The sequence below is a fragment of the Dromiciops gliroides genome, chromosome 4 (assembly GCF_019393635.1).
Source record: "Dromiciops gliroides isolate mDroGli1 chromosome 4, mDroGli1.pri, whole genome shotgun sequence".
In the NCBI taxonomy this organism is placed as follows: domain Eukaryota; kingdom Metazoa; phylum Chordata; class Mammalia; order Microbiotheria; family Microbiotheriidae; genus Dromiciops; species Dromiciops gliroides.
Window position 1 is genome coordinate 461,154,469 of NC_057864.1, and position 25,491 is coordinate 461,179,959.

General features: G+C 46.7%; 1 protein-coding gene across 8 annotated transcripts in view; it reads left to right on the forward strand.

Moving 5' to 3' along the window:
* The window catches only part of KSR1 (kinase suppressor of ras 1), a 224,777-nt gene that overhangs the window by 170,062 nt on the left and 29,224 nt on the right, over positions 1–25,491 (forward strand). For 5 of the 8 annotated variants that reach the window (XM_044002780.1, XM_044002777.1, XM_044002774.1 and 2 more), the window contains 7 exons: positions 4,531–4,535; positions 11,302–11,362; positions 12,069–12,152; positions 14,574–14,635; positions 14,729–14,835; positions 18,337–18,505; positions 20,674–20,715. In XM_044002780.1, coding sequence (XP_043858715.1) covers positions 4,531–4,535; positions 11,302–11,362; positions 12,069–12,152; positions 14,574–14,635; positions 14,729–14,835; positions 18,337–18,505; positions 20,674–20,715 — 530 coding nt within the window. The remainder of the gene's footprint in view (positions 1–4,530; positions 4,536–11,301; positions 11,363–12,068; positions 12,153–14,573; positions 14,636–14,728; positions 14,836–18,336; positions 18,506–20,673; positions 20,716–25,491) is intronic. The other 3 variants (XM_044002776.1, XM_044002775.1, XM_044002779.1) reach the window with 2 other exon arrangements.

Genomic DNA, 25,491 nt, shown 5'->3' on the forward strand with positions numbered 1-25,491 from the left:
TCTAGAATATGAGTTTTCCTGACTCCATGACCGACTCTCTATCCACTGCCTCACTTAGCTGCCTATGTCTGGGCAATAGGCATAACAAGATAGTTTGGCTGAAACAGAGAGTTGGTGAAGGGGAGTAAGTGATGGGAAATAAGAAGGAAGATATATAACCACATCTAGGTGTCAAGGATCACACCTACAAAACACTTACTTATTTATTTGGTGAGGCAATTGGGGTTAAGTGACTTGTCCAGGGTCACACAGCTAGTGTCAAGTGTCTGAGGCCAGATTTGAACTCAGGTCCTCCTGAATCCAGGGCCGGTGCTTTATTCACTGCGCCACCTAGCTGCCCCCCTAAAGCCCATTTTCTACAGAGGTAGACTGAGGTACAGAAAAGAGTTGGGAGAAGGGCCGGGAGAAGCAGTGGCTCAGGGCGTTGGTGGCTGTGACCGCCAGGAGCATTGGATACTGTAGAATGAAAGAAATCTCAGAAAATGTAGCAATATCCTGTCATTCTGCAGAGGGAGAAACCGAGGTCTCATGAAGGGATAACGCCCTGATCAACTTGGAAATAAAGCTAGCTCCAGTGTATGCTTGGCCCTTGGCTCTGCTTCTCCTGTCCCTTGCTTGTGACTCTCCTCTGTACCTCAGTCTACCTCACTGTACAAAATGGGCTTGAACATTTGAGTGCCAGCCTCCTGTTGGCCTACAGTGTTATATAAGAAAAGCTTACTGAGTACTTTCCTTCAAAAAAAAAATTGTTTCTTCTGAATCTAACAAATATCAAACAATATTTTAATATTTGTGGTTCGTATCTGACTCTTTGTAACCCCATAGACCATAGCATACCAGTACTGTTCATGGGATTTTCATTGCAAAGATTCTGGAGTGGTTTGCCATTTCCTTCTCCAGTTCATTTTACAGATGAGAAGACTGAGGCAAACAGGATGTAGTGACTTGCCCAGGGTCACACAGCTACTCAGTGTCTGAGGCTGGATTTGAACTTAGGTCCTCCTGAATCCAGGGCCGGTGCTCCATCCACAGCGCCACCTAGCTGCCCCTAGTCAATAAGCATTTACGGGCCTCCTGTGTGCCACAGTACCATGCTAAGAACCAGGGATACAAAGAAATGCAGAGACACTTCCTGCCCCCCAGAAGCTTACCTTCTTATGGGGGAGACAATTGGGGAGATGCAAGATATATAAAGAGCAAATGGATAGATCGAAAAGACAGATAGATAGATAAAAAATAGAGATGAATAGGTAGAAAGATACATGGATAGAAAGATAGAAAGATTGAATGAAGAAAGCTACATAAAAAGAGCAAGATAGAATGATAGGTAGGCAGGTAGATGGATGGATGGATGGATGGATGGATGGATGGATGGATGGATGGATGGATGGATGGATGGATGGATGGATGGAAAGAAAGACTGATAGAAAGAAAAATAGAATGAAAGAAAACTAGATAAAAAGGTAGGGAGGTAGATGGATGGACAAGCAGACAGACAGACAGACAGACAGACAGACAGACAGATAGATAGATAGATAGATAGATAGATGGATAGATAGATAGATAGATAGATAGATAGAAAAATAGAATGAAAGAAAGCTAGATAAAAAAATAAGTATGTCAGTAGATAGATGGACAGACAGACAGAAAGAAGGTGGAGGTGACCTCTGAGAGGCACAGGTGCCCGCAGCTGGCACTTTGAGAAAGGCTTCCTGGAGTTGGTGGGATTTGGGCTGAGTTTTGAAGGAGGCCAAGAGGCAAAGGTGAGGAGGCAGGCCTTTCGAGTGGGGAGCCCGGCTGCCCTGCCCCAGGTCTCCGGGGTGGGGTTCTAATTGCACTCCCTTGGGCTGCCTCTGATGGTCCCATGTTCCCCCGAAGACGGAACCCCAGCTTACCCATGGTGCTTATTCCTGATGGTTGCTTAGTAGGTTAGGAAGCTAAGTAAACATAGTAAATGGAGAAACAAATCAATAGCCATGCCCCTTATTAAAGGGTGCGGTTAAGCTGAGAGCAGGGGCTTTCTTTTACTGTGCAGGCACAGACCCATCCTGGATCCGTGAGGGCCCAGTTGGCAGGATCTCACGGTGCCCTTTGCCCTGGAGGGAGAGACCAAGCTGTACCCTAAGAGTTGGGGTGGGGGCAGCCCTGCATGCCCTCCGCCTGGGTGGGGCTCAGGAGAGCTCAGACAGGAGCCCCTTCCAAGAGCATTCTCACCAGTCAATTTATTTATCCTTCTGCCATCCCTGGGCTCCAGGAGGCACAGTATGGATTCTCCCTATTTTAAAATCATGAAGAATAATATAGACCTTGGATTAGCATATGGCAAGAGCAGAGAGAGATGGCTGAAATGAACAGGGCTAATCTGTCCTATACTGTCTGTGTGACCTTAGGCAAGTCACTTAATTTTGGAGGCCCCCACCTAACTCTTCTGTTTGAACCAGTAGAGGACATTTCTTACATGGAGCTCCCTAAGTCAATGAAACTAGAGGACCAGTTAAAAGTGTGTGTGTTTATACACACACATATATATACACATATTATATGTTATATACAATATACAATGCAGAATATAGAAATATGTATTTAAAACATTCTAAATATATAATTATGTAATAATTATATAAAACATACATAAATATATATAGAATTATATATAAGATATATAATACACATATATACATTTGTCTACACACATATGTTGTGTATAATATATAATGCATAATATATAAATACATATTTAAAACATTACAAATATATAATTACACATAACAATTATATAAGACATACATAAATATCATATGTAGAATTATTATATATTTATGTATGTTTTATAGAATGATATATAATAATATATAATATTTATAAGAGATATATAATACACATATATACATTTGTCTATACACACATATATGTGCATACACACATATATATATAGAGCAGCTAGGTAGTGCAGTAGATAGAGTGTCAGGCCTGGAGTCAGGGAGACCTGAGTTCAAATCTAGCCTCAAATACTTACCAGCTGTGTGATCCTGGTCAAAGTCATTTAACCCTGTTTGTCTCAGTTTTCTCATCTGTAAAATGAGTTGGAGAAGGAAATGGCAAACCACTCCAGTATCTTTGCCAAGAAAACCCCAAATGGGGTCAAGAAGGGTTGACATGACTGAAAAATGACTAAACAACAAAAAAAAGAGCCAAAAGTCTGAGAGCTACTATAGGGCATGGGACCAATGAGGTACAAAGAGTGGAAAGAGCTCCACCTCTGGAGTCAGAGGACCCGGTTCAAGTCCCTTCTGCTTCCTACTACCCCTATGACTGTGAGCAGGTCTCTCCACCTCCCTGGAGCCCAGATTCCCACTAGATGTCCTGGGAGGGCAGGGGGGCCTCCAGCTAGGGATCCATGTTCCTACGACTCAGAATGCCTTGGTTCACATTCTGCCCTGACACTGGGACAGTTGCTTAACCTCCCCCCCCCCCCCAGTCTCCTCATCTGTCAAGTGGGGATGACCCTTGTTGTACCCACCTCATCAAGCTGTTGTGAAAATCACAAGAGGCAGATAGTGACCGCATGGCAGTTTGTGAACCTTGAAGCCTATAGAAATGTCAGTTATTCCTCTTGTAAAAACAGCTTGATGGGATGTCCCAACAGCCTTAATGCAGCTTCAGCCTTTTGGGACAGTTTGTATGTTTTTCAAAATATTTTCTCTTTCATCAATCAACAGATAGCCTTTGAGCACCTGTTGAATATAAGCAGCTATGGGAGGGTACAAATGAGGTATATATAGTCTTCATCCCTGTTATCAATGATCTTAAGGATCCAAGGCAAGGTCCATGTGCATCAATCAATCACTTAATCAATCAGCAAGTACTGTTAAGCATCTGTGGTGTTCCAGGCACTGTCCTAGGTGCTGGACATGCAGCTTCACCAAGAAAAGGACAAACATTTATTTTTGGTACCTACTATTTACCAGGGCCCAAGAGTACAAATCAGTCAATCAATGAACAATTATTAAGTGCTTACTGTGTGCCAGGCATCATGTTAGGCACTGGCAGAGCTTATGGTGTAGTGAGGGAGACCACCACTGCCCAGAAATGTGTATAGAAAATGCGTACAAATAAATACACCAAAAGGTGACCGCCATGTTGAATTAGGGGAACAATGATTTAGAAGCTTAGCGGAGGAGGAGATCACTCTGGGCTAGAGAAGGTAGGGAAGGCTTCCTAGAGGAGGTGACATTTAATTAAGCCAGGCCTGGAAAGAAGAACAGAGGTAATAAGAGGTGATAATGGGTGACCTTCTCTATTCAAACCTCTCCTTTAAAACTGAGCCAGGAGCTGGCAGACCTTGCCCAAACCAACATGGGCAGGCTGGGTTCTAGATTAAGCCTAGAACTGAAATCACTGTCATGTCCTCTCCAGAGGTAGAACTTTCTAGAAACCAGCTGCCTCTATTCTATAGCTTGCCCTGTCTTGTGCCAAAATGCTGACACATTCTCTCTCTCTCTCTCTCTCTCTCTCTCTTTTTTCCTCTAGGTTTGGTAAGAGAGTTCACTTTCCCCGCGATGTGTGCATACGTTTCCTCAGGGGCGGGAGAGCATCCTCCTCCCTCACACTGGGGCTGCCCTTCTGAGCCCCTCCTTCCTTCATCCTTCTTTGGAGCCTGGAAAAAATGATGTGGCCAGATGTGTTTTGAAATAGCTGGGGGCTCTGAAACGAGTGGAATCCAGCCATGGCGACGACTCGGAGAGGGCGCATAGGCCCCCGGGACCTCACAGCCAGTGTGACGTGTGCTCCATGCTCACTGTGGTCTCTTGAGCACCAGCATGTGTCTTCTCTGAATAACTTGGATTATTTCTTTATTTGCCGTGAAGCAGCTGGGTTTGGAGGAGGGGAGGAGACTGAGTATGTCCCAATAGACTAGGGCATCTTGCTGGAGAGACTAGACCCAGTCTTGCAGCACTCTTTCTCCACTGCCCCACCCCACGCTCACCAGGTTATTTTTGCCTCTATCTCAGTGTCGAGCTGGCTTCTTGGACCTCCTTCCTTTTCCTGAAAGGGAAGCGTCTAACAGACACAGAAGCCACACTTTACTCAGCCATCCAAGGGTCGGGTCCATCAAGGGGCACTGACCAAGCGCCTACTGTGTGCTTAGCCTACTTCTCTCTGTTATTATGCAGAAACAGAACAGCTTCCTCAAGCAGGGTGTGATGCACCCAGAGTCAGGAAAGACCCCTCTTCGAATGCAAAGGCTACTAGCCGAGACCCCTTTCCTAGCCATGTGACCATGGGCAAGTCAGCCCCTCTTGGCCTCCATTCCTATGTCTGTGGAATAGAGATAGTAATAGCTGTGGCACTTCCTTCCCAGGGTCTTGGGGAGGCTGGCAGGATTTTTTTTTTTAAAGTGAGGCAATGGGGGTTAAGTGACTTGCCCAGGGTCACACAGCTAGTAAGTGTTAAGTGTCTGAGGCTGGATTTGAACTCAGGTACTCCTGACTCCAGGGCCGGTGCTCTATCCACTACGCCACCTAGCTGCCCTAATGTTCATTTGTTTTTGGTTTTGGTTTTTTTGAGGGGCAATGAGGGTTAAGTGACTTGCCCAGGGTCACAGAGCTAGTAAGTGTCAAGTGCCTAAGGCCGGATTTGAACTCAGTCTTCCTGAATCAAAGGCCGGTGCTTTATCCACTGCACCATCTAGCTGCCTCGGCAGGATATTTTTAAGATTAAAAAAGCTAAAGGTAGATGATGGGATCCTACTTCTGGAGCCAGCAGGGAAACTCATTTTGCAAAGGAGGAAACTGAGGCATAGGCAAGTAACATACCCAAGGTCACACAGAAAGTAAGCATCAGGTGGGATTTGAAACATGCCCTCCGAAGTACTCTTTGCAAATGTTAAAAGCAGCTATAGAATTAGCATTACTACTACTACTACTGCTGCTGCTACTGCTACTACCATTTTTACTACCACCACCACTACCACTACTACTTCTACTACAACTAACACTACTACTACCACCACCACCACCATCACCACTATTATTATTATTATTATTATGGGCCAGCCATCCCTAGTGTGCCTTAATAACCTGTTATCAATAGGTCCTTAAAACAAAACCTCATGCATCCACAGCCTTCTTCTTAAGAAGTGTGTGCAGAGGCAATGAGCCACCATGGCCTTTTTCTGGCCAACCTAAGATTTGTGGGTTTTACCCTTAGAGTGGGCAGACAGCAAGGCTTGGGAATGCCTGTGTATCTCCGTAGCTATGGCTGCCTAGACCCAGGAAACAGACATGGTGGCTGGATGAATGATCTAGAGATTGCAGAGGGTGGAGCACATTCTAGGGATGCCCAGCTGTAATTTTCCAAGCCATGACTTGTTATTGAGGCAGTTGTGGGTTCAGATCATCATGGTGATGATGAAGGTGACAATCATGATGGTGGTGATGGTGCCTTCGATTTCACTGGTTTGGGAACACCCAGTGAGGGGATTCCCTCCACCAGTGCAGCTTAGCACCTGCTGTGAAACTTTAGAGTCTTTGAGGAGGGGTTCTTAGATTTCTGTCACAGACTCCTTCCAGTGAAGCCTATACACTCCACAGAATAATGTTTTAAAATGAATATAATAAAATACATAGAATAACAGAGGAAACCAAGTTATATTGGCATATAGTTATCAACATTTTTTTAAAAACGAGTTCATGGGGGGGCAGCTAGGTGGCGCAGTGGATAGAGCACCAGCCGTGGAACTAGGAGGACCTCAGTTCAAAATCTGGCTTCAAACACTTAATAATTATTAGCTGTGTGACCCTGGGCAAGTCACTTAACCCCAATTGCCTCGCCAAAAAAACCCAACAAAACAAAAAACAAAAACGAGTTCATGGACTCCAGGTTAGGAATCCTTGTCTTACAGAGTCATCTGGGGCCACTGAGAGGTCAAGCAGCTTGTCCAGGGACACACAAACAACGTTTGTTAGAGATGGGACTGTGATCCAGGTCTTCCTGACTTCAAAACCAGCCCTCGGTCCCTTTCAAGAATATTGCTGGGGCAGCTAGGTGGCACAGTGGATAGAGCACCGGCCCTGGAGTCAGGAGTGCCTGAGTTCAAATCCATCCTCAGATACTTAACACTTACTAGCTGTGTGACCTGGGCAAGTCACTTAACCCCCAACTGCCTCACTTAAAAAAAAAAATTTTAAAAAGAGTAGGAAGAATATTACTGTCCCTTTTATAATTATATTTCTTGACCATTTGACCTTCCTCCAGGGAAAGAGCCCAGGAGGAGGAGTCTGTTGGGAAAGAGTACCCAGGCTTGACCTCACACCCATCCCTGCTTGTAAGCACAGGCTTTATAGTCAGATGGTCTGCAGGGCTTCTCTTTCCCAAGTGTTCGTTGAAAGGAATATAGATCTATTCTTCCTATCATAACCATTACTAACATGGGGTGAGGAACATGGGGAGGAGCATTGGTTTAAGAATCTGGAGACCTGGGCTCCAATCCTAGCCCTCCTTTTTAGTAGCTGTGTGGCCCTGGGGCAATTCGCTGTCCTCTCTGGGCCTCCACTGCCTCCCTTGGATCATCTCTTGACTACCTCTTTGAGCTCTAGGTCTTGGGATCTGCCTTAACCATATCCCAGAGCACTTCAAGCCAGCCTTGGACAGGGACTGGGAATCTTTCACTCCCCCAGCCCATCCTCTTCTCTCCATTGCCATAATGATGGTAGGCTCAGTCGCTGTACTGCTACCCTGATGGGAAGCCAGGAGGAAGTCTTCAGGCTTGTGGTCCACATTGAGATTTTCTTCCATCCTTGCTTGTCCAAAGCCTGCTTTCCTTTCCTCAGGCCAGCAGCCCAATTTCTTTCAGACCCTGTGCATTTTAGGTGGCTTCACCTGTGGCCATTCAGTTTTTGATGCTCCACTGTTGAGGGAGCTGAAGTGTAGGGGATGCTTTGTAATTCTGTATTGGGAGAGCTAGTCAGCCTGCTACCGGCTGTGATTGGCAGAAAATCTGCCTGAGATATGTGTGTGTGTGTGTGTGTGTGTGTGTGTGTGTGTGTATCAGGAGCAAGAGAATGAAGAAATGAAAAGGCATGTATTAAGTGCTTACTGTATGTCAAGCACAGTCCTAAGGCTGACTAGGGATATAAGTACAAAAATGAGACAGTCCCTGACCTCAGGATGCTTTCATTTTAATGAAGGAGGGAAGAGAAAGAGACTGAATGAATTAAATGAACGAAACAGCAGGTATTAAATGCTTTCTATGTTCTAGACCCAGTGCTGAGGCTGACTTTTGTATACAGATACAAAAAGCAAAATAATCCTTGTCCTCAAGGAAATTAGAGTCTAATTGTGTTGGAAGAGAGAATGAATGAATGAAAGAATGAATAGCATATATTAAGAGCTTACTGTATACCAGGCCACAATAGTAAGGCTGGCTAGGGATAGAAATACAAAAATGAGTGTCTGACCTAAAGCTATTTACATTTTCATGAGGGAGGGATGAGAAAGAGAATGAAAGAATGAATTGAATGAATGAATGAATGAATGAAAAAGCATTATTAATGTTCCAGGCCTATGATAAGGGGTACAAATATAAAAGGTAAAATAATTCCTTCCCTCAAGGAGATTTGAGTCTAATTGTGCTGGATAAGGGTAGAAGAAAATAGAGTGAATGAATGAAAAAGCATTATTAAAGGCTTACTATGCCCCAGATACAGTCTCTGGCTTTAAGGAGTTTACATACTAATTGGGGGGGGGGGTTACAGTAGGAAATGGAGGTTGGTGGGTTTGGCACGGGGAAGGTCATGTCGGTCCTTGACTCAGACCCCCAGCTGTGCAGCACCCCTCCATTTCCCTGTTCCCTTCTCTTCATTTCTCATACCAGTGAGGAGGAAAGTGTCCATCAGTAGCTCTGGGAGGACCAAGAGTCAGCTACATGTACCTGAGAGGGTGTAGGGCTGAAATTAAGAAGACTTGACTTCTAGCATAGGCCCTGCCATTGCAAGGTTGGGAGTCTTGGGCAAAACGTTGACTGGTTTATGGGGCTCAGTGCTGGAAAAGCCCTCAGGGTTCATCTGTTCTAACCCCCTGAGAACCTCTAGCTAGACCTGGAAGGGACCTCAGACCCATCTAGCCCAACCCCCTCATTTTACAGACAAGGAAACTAAGGCCCTGAGAGCATGTGACGTGCCCTAGGTGGGTTTTGCCCGGATCTCCTGACTAGCCAGTGCTCTAACCATTGTGCAACACTGCCTTATAGGGTGCCTCTCATCTCTTGGCTTCAGTTTAGACTAAACCATAGATGGAGAGGTTGAAGGGACCTCAGGGACTGTCTGGTTCAAACCCTTTGTTTTATTGATGGGGCAACTGGAGAAGGGAGTGACTTGCCCAAGGTTGACACTGTTAGAAGGGACCGAGCAGGAATTCGAACCCAGACCTTCGGGCCCACTTCCTGCTGCACTGTGTTGGTGCTTCTTTCTCTTCCATTCCCAGAGTGCTCGGGTTTGAAAGTTCAGGGTATGGGTGATGGGGGAAGAGCATAGGACAGGGTTCTTCCGTATGGTAGAGCTGGGGTCGTTGCTTGATCTGGGGGATTTCCTCCTGGAAAATTTTAGCAACTCGGGAGGGGCAGCACTATGGCAACGTCTGGAGTCAGGGAGGCCTGGATTCGAGGCCTAACTCTAGTACATCCTGGTTGTATGTCCCTGGACAAGTCCCTTAACCTCTCTGGGGTCCTGAGCACGAAGGCCAGATGTCAGGTGCTGTAAGCTGGTGCTGATCATCCCGATTCCCTAATTTGGAGTTCTCCACACCCATGCCGTCATACATCTGCCTGTCCCTCCTCACCCTCCCCAAAATGGGCCAATAGGCCTCTGCTGTGCTTTCCTTTCCCGGCAGAGAAGGCGATGAGAAGGTGTAAGGGAGTTTCTGTAGTGATACTTTGGAGCCAGACCTTATGGAGATAGACAGGCAGTAAGCATTTATTAAGCCCCTGCTGTGTCCCAAGGACTGTGCTAAGCCCTGGATGGGATGAGCACATATCCCAGATGCTTCTTCCACCATTTGGCCTTGTCTGGCCCCTCAGAGCCCTGACGAAGGCAGCCTTTGTAGGTACCCTTTCCTTCCCGCTGACCTTTGGGGTGTGTACCCAAATCCACTCCACCTGATTATCCTGCCAAGCTGGTACATGGGGAGGAGGAGTGTTTGCTGGTCCACGGGGCTCCGTGAGAGCCACCCCCCCTTCCTAGAGCAGACCATGCTCAGGTTCCCTTCTAAACTGACTCAGTCCCCGGGAAGCATGCTCAGGAAGGCCCTGTGTGAGGAGGCACCTTAGCATGCAGGAAAGAGCCCTGGGAGGTGGCTAGGGGGCACCGTGCCGGTTTTGGAGGGAGGAAGACCCGAGATGTTTCTTAGCTGTGTGACCCTGGGCAGGTCACTTACCCTCAGAATCTCGGTTTCTCCATCTGTAATGGGAGGAGGTTGGACTCTGGCCAATAAGGAAGGACCCATCCAGCTGTAAATCTGTGATGGTGGGATCTCATCACCACGAATGAAGGCAAATCATTAGGGACTTACTATAGGTGCCAGGCTTGCCTTGTCCCACCCACAGTAGAAAAACTGTTGAATTTGAACTCAGAACACTAGGTTCATATCATACCTTTGTCATCTACTACCTTTTTTGGCCTTAGACAAGTCACTACTCTTTGTGGGCCTCGGTTTCCCAATCTGTAAAATGAAGGACCTGGTCTAGCTGGCTTCTCTGGTCCTTCCCAGCTCTAAGTCTATCATTCTATGAAGCTTTAACCTGGGGTTCAGGTCCTAGCGCTGCCATTGACTACCTGTGTGAACTTTGTCTCTTTGCCTCTGTGGACCTCGGTCTTCTCATCTGTAAAATGGGGGGAGGGAGGTGTCTTTGAGATCCAAGTCTGTGGTCCCCAATATGTGGATATGTCCTACGTGCCACCCCCCTCACTTGAAATCTGTGATTCCTTTGGGTTTTGAGACTTTCTGTGTTAAGATTGCTGCAATCTCAATGACGATTGAGATTCTAAGTGTCTCATGACACCACGATGTCATGGCGGCCCCAGTAAAGGAGAGAAAGGGAGGGGCGGGGGAGTTGGGGGCAGTTGACATACAATTTCACTAAGAGAAATCTGGAAGCAGAGCAAGAGACACCCCCCCACCCCCCAGGCAGAAGAGAGGCCAGCTGGTCTTCCCCTTCCTCCCACCTTCCTTCCCAGCCTTAGGTCGGCATCTGATATGAGAGGAGGGTGCCCCTGACCTTGCCCAAACCCCATTCTTTGCCATCAGATCTCCCCCACGGATCCCCACAGACGGTACGAAGAGACATCGGCCTCTCAGTGACCCATAGGTAAGCCCACCTGCAATTGAAGATGCTCTGAGAAAAGTTGGCTGTGGCCACTCAAGTGTTCTCCTTCCCACAGGGTCTGGGGCCCATGGAGGGGAGGGGGGGGGCAGTTCCATGAGGGATCTCAAAGTGCTTGGTCACTCTTCCCCATGGCGAAAAGTCCATTACCTCAATTTCCCTCTGTTCAGCTTTTAGGCTTCTGAATCCTTGTTTAAGGTTAGACCAGACAAGACTTCCAGCAAGGGGTTTTGGTTTGTTTACTAGCTTGGGTCCCGGTCTGGAAAAAAAAAAGAGATAGAGAACAGCAGAGTAGGCACTGGAGTGGAAATCAGAAAACCCCCTTTCTTTTGAGCAAGCTATGGCCCCTCTCTTGAACCCTCAGTCTCTTTTTCGGTATAAGAAGAGAATCGGACTCTCTGAGCCCTTCCTAAGCTCTGACATCTCCAGGACTGGGATTCTAACTCTTGCTCTTGAATCTGTGGGCCAAATCATTATCTAGGAATCAGGGCCCACTGCTGCTTCAGCCCAGTTTCCTCTGTGGAAATGGCCTCTCCTGGAGTCATCAATCATTGTCTCTCTCCTCCCACAGCCCAGACCTCTCTTAAATTACCTTCCTGGGGTTTAGTTTGGCTTACTGGAGTGGGAGGAAGGGGCTCCGTGGCTCGAATCTCATCACCTTGGGGATGGGCTGTTATTCAATTTTGTTCAGGTTCTCAACGAAGTCTTGGCTGTCCCAAATTTGTCACGTGTGCCAGAAGAGCATGATGTTTGGAGTGAAGTGTAAGCACTGCAGGTGAGCATGGGTGTGATGTGGACAGGTGGGGAGGTGATCTGCCCGCGACAGGTGGGCAGATTCCTTTGGCTCTGTGGGGAATACTTATTCATGTTATACACATTCTTCTCTTCTTCCTGGTCTCCTTTCCTCTCTTCTTCCTCTTCCTTCTCTTTCAATAAGAAAAGCTATCTTATCAATATTATAAATAATCATGTTGAAAGGCAGTGAGGCAAAGCAGATTTGTTATTGTTGTTTATTGTTTCAGTCGTGTCTGATGCTTTGTGTCCCCATTGGGGGTTTTCTTGTCAAAGATCCTCGAGTGGTCTGTCATTCCGTTTTCCAGCTCATTTTACAGTTGAGGAAACTGAGGCAAGCAGGGTGAAATGACTTGTCCAGGGCCACACAGCTAGTGAGTGTCAGGCCAGATTTGAACTCTGGAAGATGAGCTTTCTGACTCCAGGTCCATTGCTCTATATACTATGGCACCCCCTAGCTGCCCCGCACAGCAGTTAGAGTTGGCCTAAAACCCAGGAAGACTGGGGTCAAGCCCCACCACTGATAGGGCTCTATGACCCTGGACAAGTCACTTGTCTTCTTAGATCTCTAGCCTACTTTGAGACTTATCATTTGCAGAGAAGACGCTGACCTGCATTGGTAGAAGGAATTTCCTTACTCAGGTGTTCCCTAAACTAGTGAAATCATAGGCCCCAGCTCCCTCACTAATAACAAGTGTTACAGGAAAGTTAGGTCTTATTATTATTAAGAACTATTTTAATAATCATAATTAAGAACCAATAATTAAAAACTTATTATTAAGAATAAGACGTGTCCCCTAATAAAAATGGTTTATTAATAGAACTGGAGTAAGAAGATCTGGTTTAGATTCCTGCCTTTGCTATTTACTCCCTGGGTGACCCTGGGCAAGTTTCTGAGCCTTAGTTTCCATCTCTGCAAAATGAAGGGTTTGGACCCACTGGTCTCTGAGGTCCCCTTTAACTCTATTTTTAAAAATATTTTTAAAATTATTATTATTATTTGGGAGGGGTGAGGCAATTGGGGTTAAGTGACTTGCCCAGGGTCACACAGCTAGTAAGTGTCATGGGTCTGAGGTTGGATTTGAACTCAGGTCCTCCTGAATCCAGGGCCAGTGCTCTATCCACTGTGCCACCTAGCTGCCCCTAACTCTATTTATGATCTGTCCCTTTTCACTGTGATTTCCATTCTGCTTTCAGGGATCTCTGGATTTATCCTTGGTTGCTGGTAGCTCCTTATTACTTCTCCTTCAGCTTTTCCTCCTCACTCCTCCTAGGCTCTCTTTCAAATGTTTAACAAGTCCTTGAGCACCCTTGAGACCCATTTAGCTCCTGGGTCCTGGTGCAGTACAGGTAGGCTCTAATTTATCCCATTAGTGCCTGCCCCGGTTTAAAGGAGATCCCTTTGCTCCCCCTCTAATTTGTCTGCTTCTATTAGTTCCAAAAGTGGAGCCCACCTGTGCTAAGGGAGTGGGGCAGGGGAGGAAGGGACAGGGTAGTTAGCCTCTCAGGAAAGCACAGAAAAAAATAACAGGGAACTCTCCATTTTGGAACATTGAAGCTTGGGGTCTGTGCATAGGGGAGAAGAAACTAAGATGTTGCTCTCTGGTCCTTACTCCTGGCTGAATCATTGGTAGGACTGCCTCTGGCCTTTATAACTATTTCAGATGTCCCCATGTGGCCTTCAGGGGAGTCTCATGAAGACTGTTGTTTTGAAAGAGCCCTTAGAATTTTCTTTCTTGTATTTTCAATTTAGAAGAGAGAAAGAGAGAGAAACAAAAAAGAGAAAGAAAAGAAGGAAAGAGAAAGGGTGAGAGCAAGAAAAAAAGAAGGGAGGAAGAAAGAAAGTGATTAGGAAGGAAGGAAGAAGAAAGAAAGAAGGAAAGGAGGAAAGAAGGGGGAAAAGGAATGAGGGAAGGAGGAAGGAAAAACAGTTGTTGAAGCATTTCTTTAAATGCACCAAGCAGAGTAGAAGGAAGGCCAGCAAGGATCACAGACAAATGGGACAGCTTTGAAAGTTAAAGGTTTAGGGGGCAGCTAGGTGGCACAGTGGATAAAGCACCAGCCCTGGATTCAGGAGGACCTGAATACAAATCTGGCCTCAGACACTTGACACTTACTAGCTATGTGACCCTGGGCAAGTCACTTAACCCTCATTACCCTGCAATTAAAAAAAAAAAAAGAAAGTTAAATGTTGAAATGATCCTATATTAAAAAAGAAAAGCAATTTGTACATGATCGAAAACTGCAGTTTCATGGACAATCTTTTTTCCCCCTCTTCTCCTATGTCTATTGAAATACTTGTGTTATTTGCTGCTTAAGTTCAGGATGAAAAAAAATTAAAAATAAAAACAAAAACAAAACAGATGAGCCCCTTGACCCCCCCTTGGTTCTCTTTCCTCTGCAGGTTAAAATGTCATAACAAATGCACAAAAGAAGCCCCTGTTTGTAGAATATCATTCCTACCAAGTGAGTCTCTTGGTTTTTTCTCATCCGCTTTTCCAGACTAGGTTAAATTTTTATGGAGACTGACCTCTTGCCCACTCTGGTTTTTCTCCCCAGTATCTAAACTACGGAGGACAGAATCTGTGCCTTCAGACATCAACAACCCAGTGGATAGATCAACAGAGCCCCATTTTGGAACCCTCCCAAAAGCACTGACAAAGAAGGTAAGGCAGAGAGCAGCCCTGATTGTATAGAGCATGAAATTGCCCAGGCAGAGCTCCATCTTGTAGCCAAGCACCACGTTTGGATACGTACCCCCAGCCCCCCACCCCCTTCCAAACTATAATTCTGGGTCCCAGTGGAAGTGCTCCAGGGCAGTTTAGCTTTGCACTCATGGTCAGTCAGGCCATTTAGAGATGACTTTGTGAAAATACATTTGCGTAAAATGCCCAGATTACAGAAGATTCTTACTTGGGCATTGAAGTAAATCTAAGAAAACGTTCAATGAACAAAGCCATTGATGTGCACACTTGTACTTAAAGTGTGTCAAGGAATTGTCATTTTGTGGGCACAGATGTGCTTTCCACCAACACAAATTGTAACGTTTTCATTCCTTAGTAATTGTACCTTGAGAGTTGTTGTGGCCCCCAAAATCCATTACCTGGTGGGCGGCCCATGGAGGGATAAGTGTCTTTGCACCTAGTGATGATAGTCTGCAGATGATCATGCCAACCATTTATAGGTCTCTAATAGGCCCCTAGGTGGCACCACGGTGCAAAGAGTGCTGGGTCTGAAATGAGGAAGACATCTTCCTGAGTTCAAATCTATCCTCAGATACTTACTAGCTGTGTGATCCTGGGCAAGTCATTTAACCCTGTTTGCTTCAGTTTTTTCATCTGTAAAAATGAGCGAGAGGAGGAAATGGCAAAGCACTCCAGTATCTTTTCCAAGAAAACCCCAACTTGGGTCACCAAGAGTGGAACATGACTGAAAACAACGGAAGACTAAGAGTCAATATATTTCCACCTTGGTAGAAGGTGGTAGAGCTGACCTTCCACGGGCACAACCTTTGAGAATCCAGAGTTGCTTCCATGGCTCAATGAGGAATTGGGGTTGAATTTTGGCCATTATCTGATTATAATAAAAGAGCATTTGAATCTTTCAAGTCTTTTGAAATGCTAAAAGTGATAAATACACATGAGTGATTATTATTTAGAGGGTCTCTAAATCACAAAGTCTCAGAGATGGAAGGAACTTCAAAGGCCGTCGATTCACCCTGTCTCCATCTGGCCACATCTCTCCGTCTTGTCCATGACAGAATGAACTAATGATTGAAAAAGCGTTTATTAAGATCTGGCCATGTGCCAAGCACTGTGATGCTAAGTGTTGTTTGAAGATTGGTCCCTGCATTCCAGGAGTGGGAGACAACCTACACAGCAGGAAGGATGGAATAGAGTCCTAGACTTGGAGTTAGGAAGACCTGAATTCAAATCCTGCCTTAGATGCTAGTGTGACCTTGGATAAGTCATTTAACCCCTCTCAGCCGCAGTTTCCTCATCAATAAAATGAGAATGATAATAGCACCTACTTTAAAGAGGTGTTGTGAGGATGTAATAATGATAATAATAGTTGTGAGTATTTGCAATAAAAATAATAATTATGACAACAACAATAGTAACTAACATTTATATAATGCTTAAATGTTTGCAAAGACCTTTACAAATAGTAACTCATTTTATCCTCACAACAACCCTGGGAAGGAGGTGCTGTTATTATCCCCCCTTTACAAAAGATTAAACAGAAGTTAAGTGACTTACCCAGGATTGCACAGCTAGTAAGAGCCTGAGGTGGGATTTGAACTCAGCTCTTCCTGACTACAGGGCCTGTGCTCTATCTACTACATCACCCAGCTGCCCTGAAGTATCAGTGAAATGCTTTGCAAATCTTAAAGTGATAAATGTTATTTAAAATGTAAAACTCTTCTTAGCTCAGGGGCTATACAAAAAGAGACAGTGGTCCAGATTTGACCCACGGGCCATGATTTTTCAACCCCTATACCATACATCATGAGTTTATAATTCTGCTAATTTTTTTGCTAATTCAGACTTGTCTCCTTTGCAATGGACTCAAATGAGCAGTTATTCAGTCAACCAGAGCCACGCATCACTGTTTTTAGCAAGCCGGTTAACCGGTGGAATGTCCTTCAAATAGATTTAATGCTGGTATGGTTGGAGAATTTGCCCTTGTGCAAGGGCCAGAGGGCACGCTGTGACCTCCCTTCACTGGGGCCTGGCCTACAGGCTAGATGCTTTTCTCTGCATCCTGAATATGGGCTTGCAGGTCTTCTTTAATGTCCCGTGATGCCATCACACTCTGCTGGTGTTGGGTGCCCTTGGCTCCTGAGCTAGTTCAATCTGGTGGTGTTTCCTCATTACCCCCCCCCCATGGCACTTGTGTGTCAATGCATGCAGATGGAAGAGGAAAGGCCTCAGCCACCACAGGGGGCTCCTGCCCCTGGCTCAGCCCACCAAGGCCCAGTCAACTGAGCAGGGACCAAAGGCAGCTGACGGAAAATAATAAGTCATGGTCAGGCTGTTCAGTGGCAAATCCTCCCTGGCTTGCTGCCTCCACTTTCTCCCTCCATCCTGTATATGGGCCTTTTCGGTCCAGACCCTTTTGTCTGTCACTCAGGGCTTGCCTGAATTCGATTCTCCCTGAACTGTTGGTACTGATCAAGTGAAATCACATCTGTAAAGTGCTTTAAACTCTTAAAGTACTACACATAGGCTAGCTATTTATTATTACTATGACAACTGCAAATTTTCTTTTGGAGGCAAACAGGGTTAAGTGACTTGCCCAGGGTCATACAGTTAATAAGTATCTGAAGCTGGATTTGAACTCTGGTCCTTCTGACTCTGTCCAGTGCTCTATCTACTGAGTCACCTAGCTGCCCCTACTACTATTAATATTATTATTACCCCATATGTTCTATTTCCTTTACATGAACATTTGCTCCAGTCTCCCATTTCCTCTCTGTCCCCTCCTCATGGTTTTCTGCACCCTCTTACTTTTGCTCATGTTGTACCTTTCCATTCCTCCTCTCTCTCCCTCCCGCCTCCTTCTCTCTTTCCCCTCCCTCTCTCCCTCTCCCTCTCCCTCCCTCTTCCCCTCTCCCTCTCCCTCCCCCTCCTTCTCTCTTTCCCCTCCCTCTCTCTCTCTCCCTCCCTCTTCCCCTTTCTTTCCCCTCCCTCTCTCTCTCCCTCCCTCTCTCTCTCTCCCTCCCTCTTCCCCTCTCCTTCTCCCTCCCTCTCTCTCCCTCCCTCTTCCCCTCTCCCCTCTCCCTCCCCCCCTCCTTCTCTCTTTCCCCTCCCTCTCTCCCTCTCCCTCCCTCTTCCCCTCTCTCTCTCCCTCCCCCTCTTCTCCTCTCTTTCCCCTCCTTCTCCCTCCTGACATCAATTCCTTGCTTATCCAAACCCTAGGTCTTCCAAGACCCAGCATAATTCCCACCTCTTTCTCTGGATCCCCAGACAATGTAGTTCATACAATCCAGTTGGGTCCTTTTCAGTGCCTCATGGGGTCTAGAAGTAGAGGAGAGTTTAGCGATCCAGGCAGCTTTGTGTCTTTGTTCACAGAGAGGCCTCTCCAGATGGGCGGATCTGCTGGGTGACCAAGCTGGCTTGCCCCCACCGTGGGGGTCTCCGCATTTAATCCCTCCTGTCTTGCAGGAACACCCTCCGGCCGTGAACCACCTCGACTCCAGCAGTAACCCGTCCTCCACCACCTCCTCCACGCCGTCCTCCCCAGCGCCCTTCCAGGTTTCCAACCCCCCCAGCGCGACGACCCCCCCGAACCCATCCCCGATGGCCCAGCGGGACAGCAGGTTCAATTTCCCAGGTGACTGCTTAGGGTGTGATGCTCGGGGAGCCCTGTCGGCCTTGGCAGATTCTGCCAGGGCTCCTGTGTGTCCAGTGATCTTTCTCCATCCATTCTTCTTGGGGACTTTGGGTTGGTCGAGACTTGCCTATGTCTGGCTATGATCTGTCCTTCCGATTTCATTCTTTAACAAGTGGGTTGTGTGGGACCGGAAAGGCAAGGGATGAGATACGGGAGGCGCCTGTTTAGAATGAGTCACCTGGGAGCGTCAGCTTGGCCTCTGTTAATGGCCTGTTCCAGTTGTCACGTGAGGGGCAGTGGAAGGGATTGTGAGCCAAGAGTGTGCTCTTGACCCACGGAGGTTATCTCCTGTGCTTCTCCGTAAACTACCTTAACCCCAGTTACGGTCTACACTGCCCTCGCCACGGTGTAAATAAGACCTTGGCTCGTCTCCAAGTGCGAAGAGTCTGATGTCTTCTCTCCAGGTGAAGGACAACAACCTTGGCATCCCTGAAGGAGAACGGGGCTGGTTTGGGGGGGATTGGGGAGGGGGGGGTTGGAGATCGGAGGATTGGGTGGGCAGGGAAGGAGAAGGATGAGAGCAGCTTCCCTCTGAGCTCACTTCTCAGCACTTTGTGCATGCTGCCTGAAATCTGTGGGCCCTAAATTAGGAGCCAACGTAAATCTCCACGAGCGCATGTCAGATCGAATGTTCTCAGCATGAACGGGTGCCTGCTTTTCTCTTCTGCTTCTCAAAATCAGTTTCTGAGCAGCTGCAGCCTTTTGCTAACCACCCCTTCACCCCCTCATTGAGGATGATGGTGTATTAAGTCCCAGGGATGCTTGGGTAGCCTGAGGCTGCAGGGGGCCTGGGTTGTGTGGTTCCCTTCTTTCTTAGGGTTCTGACACATCCCCTCACTCCTTTCCTGGGACCCCCCCCCCCGCCCTGACACACACACACTGCCTCTCCCCCCTCTCCTGAGGTTCTGACACTGTCTCCCTTCCCTACCCACCCACTGCTCCCTCCACCTCTCTCATCTCCCAGCCTATCATTAGGGGCTCCCTAGGGGGAGGCCGCATGAATGTACAGGTTCCCCCAACCCCAGGTTTACTGTTAGCTCTGATTCCTTTCTCTGGTCTGAAATCAGCTCTCCGGAGCTCTCTCCCTGAATGTGTACTGTCCCCCGCTTTGTATAGACCCAGAACACAGAGGTTGCTGTGATGCATTAGTAGGCCTTAATCACTCACCATCCTCATTGAAGTAGCCTGCCTTAGGAGATGTCTTCAGGCCTCTCAGAGAGGGGAGATACAACCCAAAGTCCGAATGAAGGCTCACCTGCTTATAACCTCACCAAGATGAACAGATCCCCCGAGAAACCCTCAACACCAGTTTGTTTTGAAAACCAGCAAGTCTGAGCCTCTGCTCTTTGGTTGAGGTCATCGTTGGTAGTGAAGGTCATGCCTTGACTGTCCAGGTGGCTTTCCCAAGGTGCTTTTCTCATGCACAGTCTCGGTTTACACTCACCTGTAACTTGGGGGAGGAAGGGTAATTAGCTCCTCTTTTATACATAAGAAACTGAGGTGCTGAGAGAGCTAAACTCTGAGAAGGGGAATTGTGGGGAGTGCTGTGAGACTCAGGGAGGAGCGATGAGAGGGGCAGAGGCCCGGACCCTGATTCTGGTGACTCACCTGGGAGATGCAGAGCTTATCTGGCAGGCCTTTTCAAGTGACCTGTTCCAGTATCTCTCAGATTTATTTAGATGAGTAGGGGAGGGGCAGATGGTCACAATTTAAGACCCATGTCTCCTCTCTCTAAGCCCCCCCCCCCCCACTCTTCCCACACAGGTAATCCTGCAGGACCCTGTAGTGCTGGGAGCTTCGGGACCTGTCCCCATTTCCACACAGCTCCTTCTCCCCCCCCACCCCCTTTCTCTGCCAGCTCAGCTGCTTTTGAACCTTGGACCATCCACCCTCTCCTCCCTTGGCCTTGGCCTCCCTTGGTCCGCTCCTCTCTCTCTGAGAATTCTGTGGGGAGTGGGCAAGGAGCCCCATTCAGCCTTGCCTGAGCCACTGCCATGCACCTGGGTCATTTAAGGCATGCCCCTGCCGCTGACCATGTCTCTCAACATGCTTCTCCCGGCTGTGTCTGCCATTTGTCTGTGTGACTCGCTTTCCTCTTTTGTTTCAAGCTGCCCACTACATCCATCATAGACAGCAGTTTATCTTCCCAGGTGAGTGACCGTTGGATTCTACTAACCGCTCGCTTGTCACTTGAGTAATTCTGCCTTTGCTGTCTTGGGCGAGCCTCTCTCTGGAGGGCTCTCATTGCCCCAGGTGGGATTATGAGAATTAGACCCCAGTATTGGGGGAAGGAGGGGTGCTGGAGGGGCCCTCCCCTCTTAGCAGGTGTGGTCAACCCAGCCCTGGCCTGAGAGTCAGCTGACCCGGGGACTAGGCTTCTGGATCTCAAGAAGGTCACTTCCCTCCTCTTTAAACAAGGAGATCAGAATAACTAGTTCTTCTCTTCCCTTCCTGATAATACAACATTTTTTTGTCTCGCTGGGCCTGTAATTTAATTGGTATGTGGAAATCCTTCTACCGAGCAGGTCAGTATTTACTCCTCAACTTACAGTCTTAGAGAATTATCTGAGACACTTAGAAAGGAAATGACTTACTCAGGGTCACACAGCCAGTCTATGTCAGGGGCTGGATTTGAACCCAGATCTTCCTGCATATACTGCATCTCACAATAAAACAGAACCCATAATCCCCTGTCCTTGGGCTGATGCCATGACAGGGGGTGTGCTGGTTGTCTTCTTTGCTCATTTAAACCTGACATGTCCAAAATGAAGCTCACCTTCCCCTCTAAACTCCCCCTCCCTTTCTCCTAATTCCTCTAATTTCTATTGATGGAACCACCACCCTTCAAGACCCCCACCTCTGCAACCTTGAAGTCATCCCTAGTTCTTCTTTCTCTCTCCCTTCTGCCTCCTAGAGGCTGAGTCTCCCTGTCAGAAGGGACTTGGTCATCTAGTCTAACTTGTCCCTGAACAAGAATCTTTTCTGCAATAGCCCTGACAAGCTTGTGTTTGAAGACCTCAACCAAGGTTTCCAATAGAGTCCACTGTAAGAAGCATTTATTAAGTGCCCACTATATACAAGGCACTCTGCTAGGTGCTAGCCATGGAAAGACAGATCAAAAGAAAATGGTCTCCATCCATGATGGTGCAGGACAGAGCATACCATAGGTAAACTGGTAAATCTTCATGAGTTATTTTTTATTTATTTTTTAAAACACTTATTTATTTATTTATTTGTCTATCTATTCATCTATTTGTTTGTTTGTTTGTTTGTTTTATTTATTGCAGGGCAATGAGGGTTAAGTGACTTGCCCAAGGTCATACAGCTAGTGTCAAGTGTTTGAGGTCAGATTTGAATTCAGGTCCTCCTGAATCCAGGGCCAGTTCTTTATCTACTGCGCCACCTAGCTGCCCCCATCTTCATGAGTTATTAAGGAAGGAGCAGGCACTTATGACTGATGGAGGATGCAAAGGGTAGGCGAGGAAGAAATCTGTCCTCTACAGGGCTGCCTTCTTCATCAATATGTCTGGAGTCAGAAAGATCCCCGTTCACATCCAGCCTCAGATGCTTTTTAGCTGTGTGAACCTGGGCAAGTCACTTTACCTCTGCCCACATTCACCTATAAAATGTAGCACTTATCCCTCAGGGTTGTCGTGAGGAATAAATGAGGTAATATTTGTAGAACACTTGGCACAGTGGCTGGCACATAGTAGTAGATGCTATATAAATGTCAGCTGTTTTTATTCTAAATAGAAGGTAATTTAGGAAGGAAGAGCTTAATATGGACTAGTGGGATGGGTGGAGGAAGTCCTTGGAGTGAGCCTTGGTGCTATATCCACTGTGCCACCTACCTGCCTTTTGGAGGCAGGAAGAGCTGGCGATGATTTCCAGGTTACCAGGGGGTCTTGAAAGGTGGTGGTACCCTCAAAATGAATGAGAGGAATTAGGCAAAGGGGAGGGGGAGGTTAGAGGGGAAGATGCCCATGGGAAATCCATATACAGCCGTAGACTTGCTGCAGAGTGCCACCTACTGGCCACCATGGGGAATAGCTCCAGATCACAAAAAGGATTTCAGAGCAATTGCATGTATAAGGGTCCCGATAATTAGGCCAAGCACAGTTTTTAATTAGAGGATCAAAGCTTTATAACTGAAAGGAGCCTCAAACCACCTAGACCCAACCTCTTCCTGTTACAGAGGAGGGAACTTGAGTCCCAGAGAGGTTAAGAACTTACCATGGTCACCCAGGAAGTAAGTAGAGTCGGTATTTGAACTCAAGGCTTGTGACTCTAAGTTCGATACTTTCACTCCTACACCACATTAGTCAATTGGATTCCACAGTTAGACTGTGGAATGTAATGGGGAAATACTTGCCATTTAGTCTGTGATGCATCATCCTATAGCATCCAGGGAAAAAAACTTTAAACAGGAAATTCCTTGGCTACCGGACACTGGGTGGTGCTAAGGAGCAGTGTCCGAATAGACTCGCTCTTTCAGCCCCTGCTGGTATCAGTGAAATGTTACCTGCTCCTGGGTCTCAGAATGGCAAAGCAGAGAGGAGCTTTGAGATCATTCTCAGTGACTAATTCCCATTTTACAGAGGAAGAAAGATGTGTTCTTTTCCAGATGCCACATTTTAGGAAGGAGGGTGGTAAACTTGGAGAGCCTTGGAAGGAGGGCACTCAGTGTGGTGAAGGGCATTGGATTGGTGGCATAGGAGGATTGTCTGAGGGAGCTGGGGTTGTTCAGCCTGGAGAAGAGACAGCTGGGGGTGGGGAGAAACAAGCAAATGAAAAACTGGCCTATGGAAGAAGAATTTGGTTTCTGCCCTTTCCAGAGGGCAGAACAAAGAGCAATGGGTGGAAGTTACAAAGAGGCAAATTTAGGATCACAGGCTCGAAGGTTTAGAGCTGTAAGGGACCCATTAGGCCAGCACCCTCATTTTACAGACGAGGAAACTGAGTCTGTGAGAGGTTTTGGTACAACAGCAGTTTAGTGCAATTGACATGGCTCAGTGCAATTGACATGGTTCAGTGGAATTGAGGTGGTATAGTACATTGACTTGGCCCAATGCAATTGACATGGCTCAGTGCAATTGACATAGTGAAATGCAATTGATATGGCTCAATGCAATTGACATGGTATGGTATAATTGATATGGCTCAGTGCAATTGACATGGTATATTACATTTGACTTGGTACAGTACAACTGACATGAGTCAGTACATTCGATATGGTACAATGCAATTGACATGGTATGGTGTAGTTGACATGGGTCAGTGCTATTGAACTAGGGATCTCAGAACCGAGTTCAAATCCCAGATCTGCCCATTACTACCAGTATGACCTGAGCGATTCTTTTCCTCTCCCTGGCCTTCAGTTTCTTCATCTATAAAAGGAGGGGATTAGACTAGATGATTCCAGTTTTAGCTCTACAATCCTAGGAAGAAACTTTCTGACAATTAGAGCTACCCAGTCATGGACTGTGCTGTCCGAGAAGGGCGCTTAGTTGGGAACATTCTCATTGGCTGTTTCCATCCAAAGGCTGGATGTCCATTTGTCTGGTCTGTTGTGGGGAGACTTGTTGAGGGACAGGTGGGACTAGATGACTTCTGAGATCCATTCCAACTCTGTGATTCTGTTAAGTGAGCCAGATAAGGCTCAATTACAGGTTGGAAGAATTGGCCGAATTTCCTCAAACTCAAAGCTTGTACTCATGGAGATTCATTAGTCACTCTGAATTGTCGCCATCTTCCCTTTTTAAGTAAAGAAGCCTGGTCTAACCACAGGGCTACGCTATCTTCCTCAGTCTCCCCCCACCCTATTTACAGAGGAGGTGACATTCAGATTTGAGGAAAGAGTGCTGAATTTGGAAGCAGAGGCCTTGTGACCTTAGGAAAATCACTTCTCTCTGAGACTCTGTTCCTCATCTTTAAAGTGAGAAGTTTAACTAGACATTGATTGTCCCTTCCTGTTCCATATCTATGATGCTATATAGCCCAGTGAGGCAGCCAGTTAGTATCACAGCAAAGACTAAAATTCAGATTTCTTGGTTCTTATATAATATTCTGCTTAGACTGCATACTTCTCCGTACCTTAAAGACTTTATATATGGGGGCAGCTAGGTGGTACAGTAGATAAAGCACTGGCCCTGGATTCAGGAGGACCTGAGTTCAAATCTGGCCTCAGACACTTGACAATTACTAGCTGTGTGACCCTGGGCAAGTCACTTAACCCCAATTACCTCACCCCCCAAAAAAGAAAAAATGTTTTTTCTTTCCTTTTAAAGATGAGGTCTCTCCATCTTTCCCAGGTTGGAAATACCTAGACTCTTCATGGGGTACTTACTATAACAAGTATCCCAGTACTGATTAGCTTGGGCTGGTCTGCCCCTCTGAAGACAACCTGGTGACCCTCCTCCCTCCCCCCCACTCAGGGATTTATATATTGGTGATGACAAAGAGCAGAGACCCAATCAGATTAGCCAAGACAACTTCTGAGCTCAAGAGAGATCTGACAGCTTTAGCCTCTCTGGTAGCTGGGATTACAGGGTGCACCATCGTGCCCAACACCATGACTTCTTAAGTCATGGTGAGTGAGTAGAATAGAGGCAAAGAATCTGTCTTGAGCAAATGAATAACCTGACCAGCTTTCTACAATAAAGAAGATTCGTCCAGAAGGAGCCTTGAAGGGAGGAAAGAGTAGAGTCAGGAAGATCTGTTGGGTTGTTATGGCAGCAGTCTTGGTGGGTGGGAATGAGGTTCAGTGTCAGAGTACGAGCAGTGGGGTTGGGTTGTAGCATCAGGCTAGCCAGCCCAACCCTCTCCTTTTTTTTTTTTTTTTTTTTGGTGAGGCAATAGGGGTTAAGTGACTTGCCTAGGGTCACACAGCTAGTAAGTGTAAAGTGTCTGAGGCCGGATTTGAACTC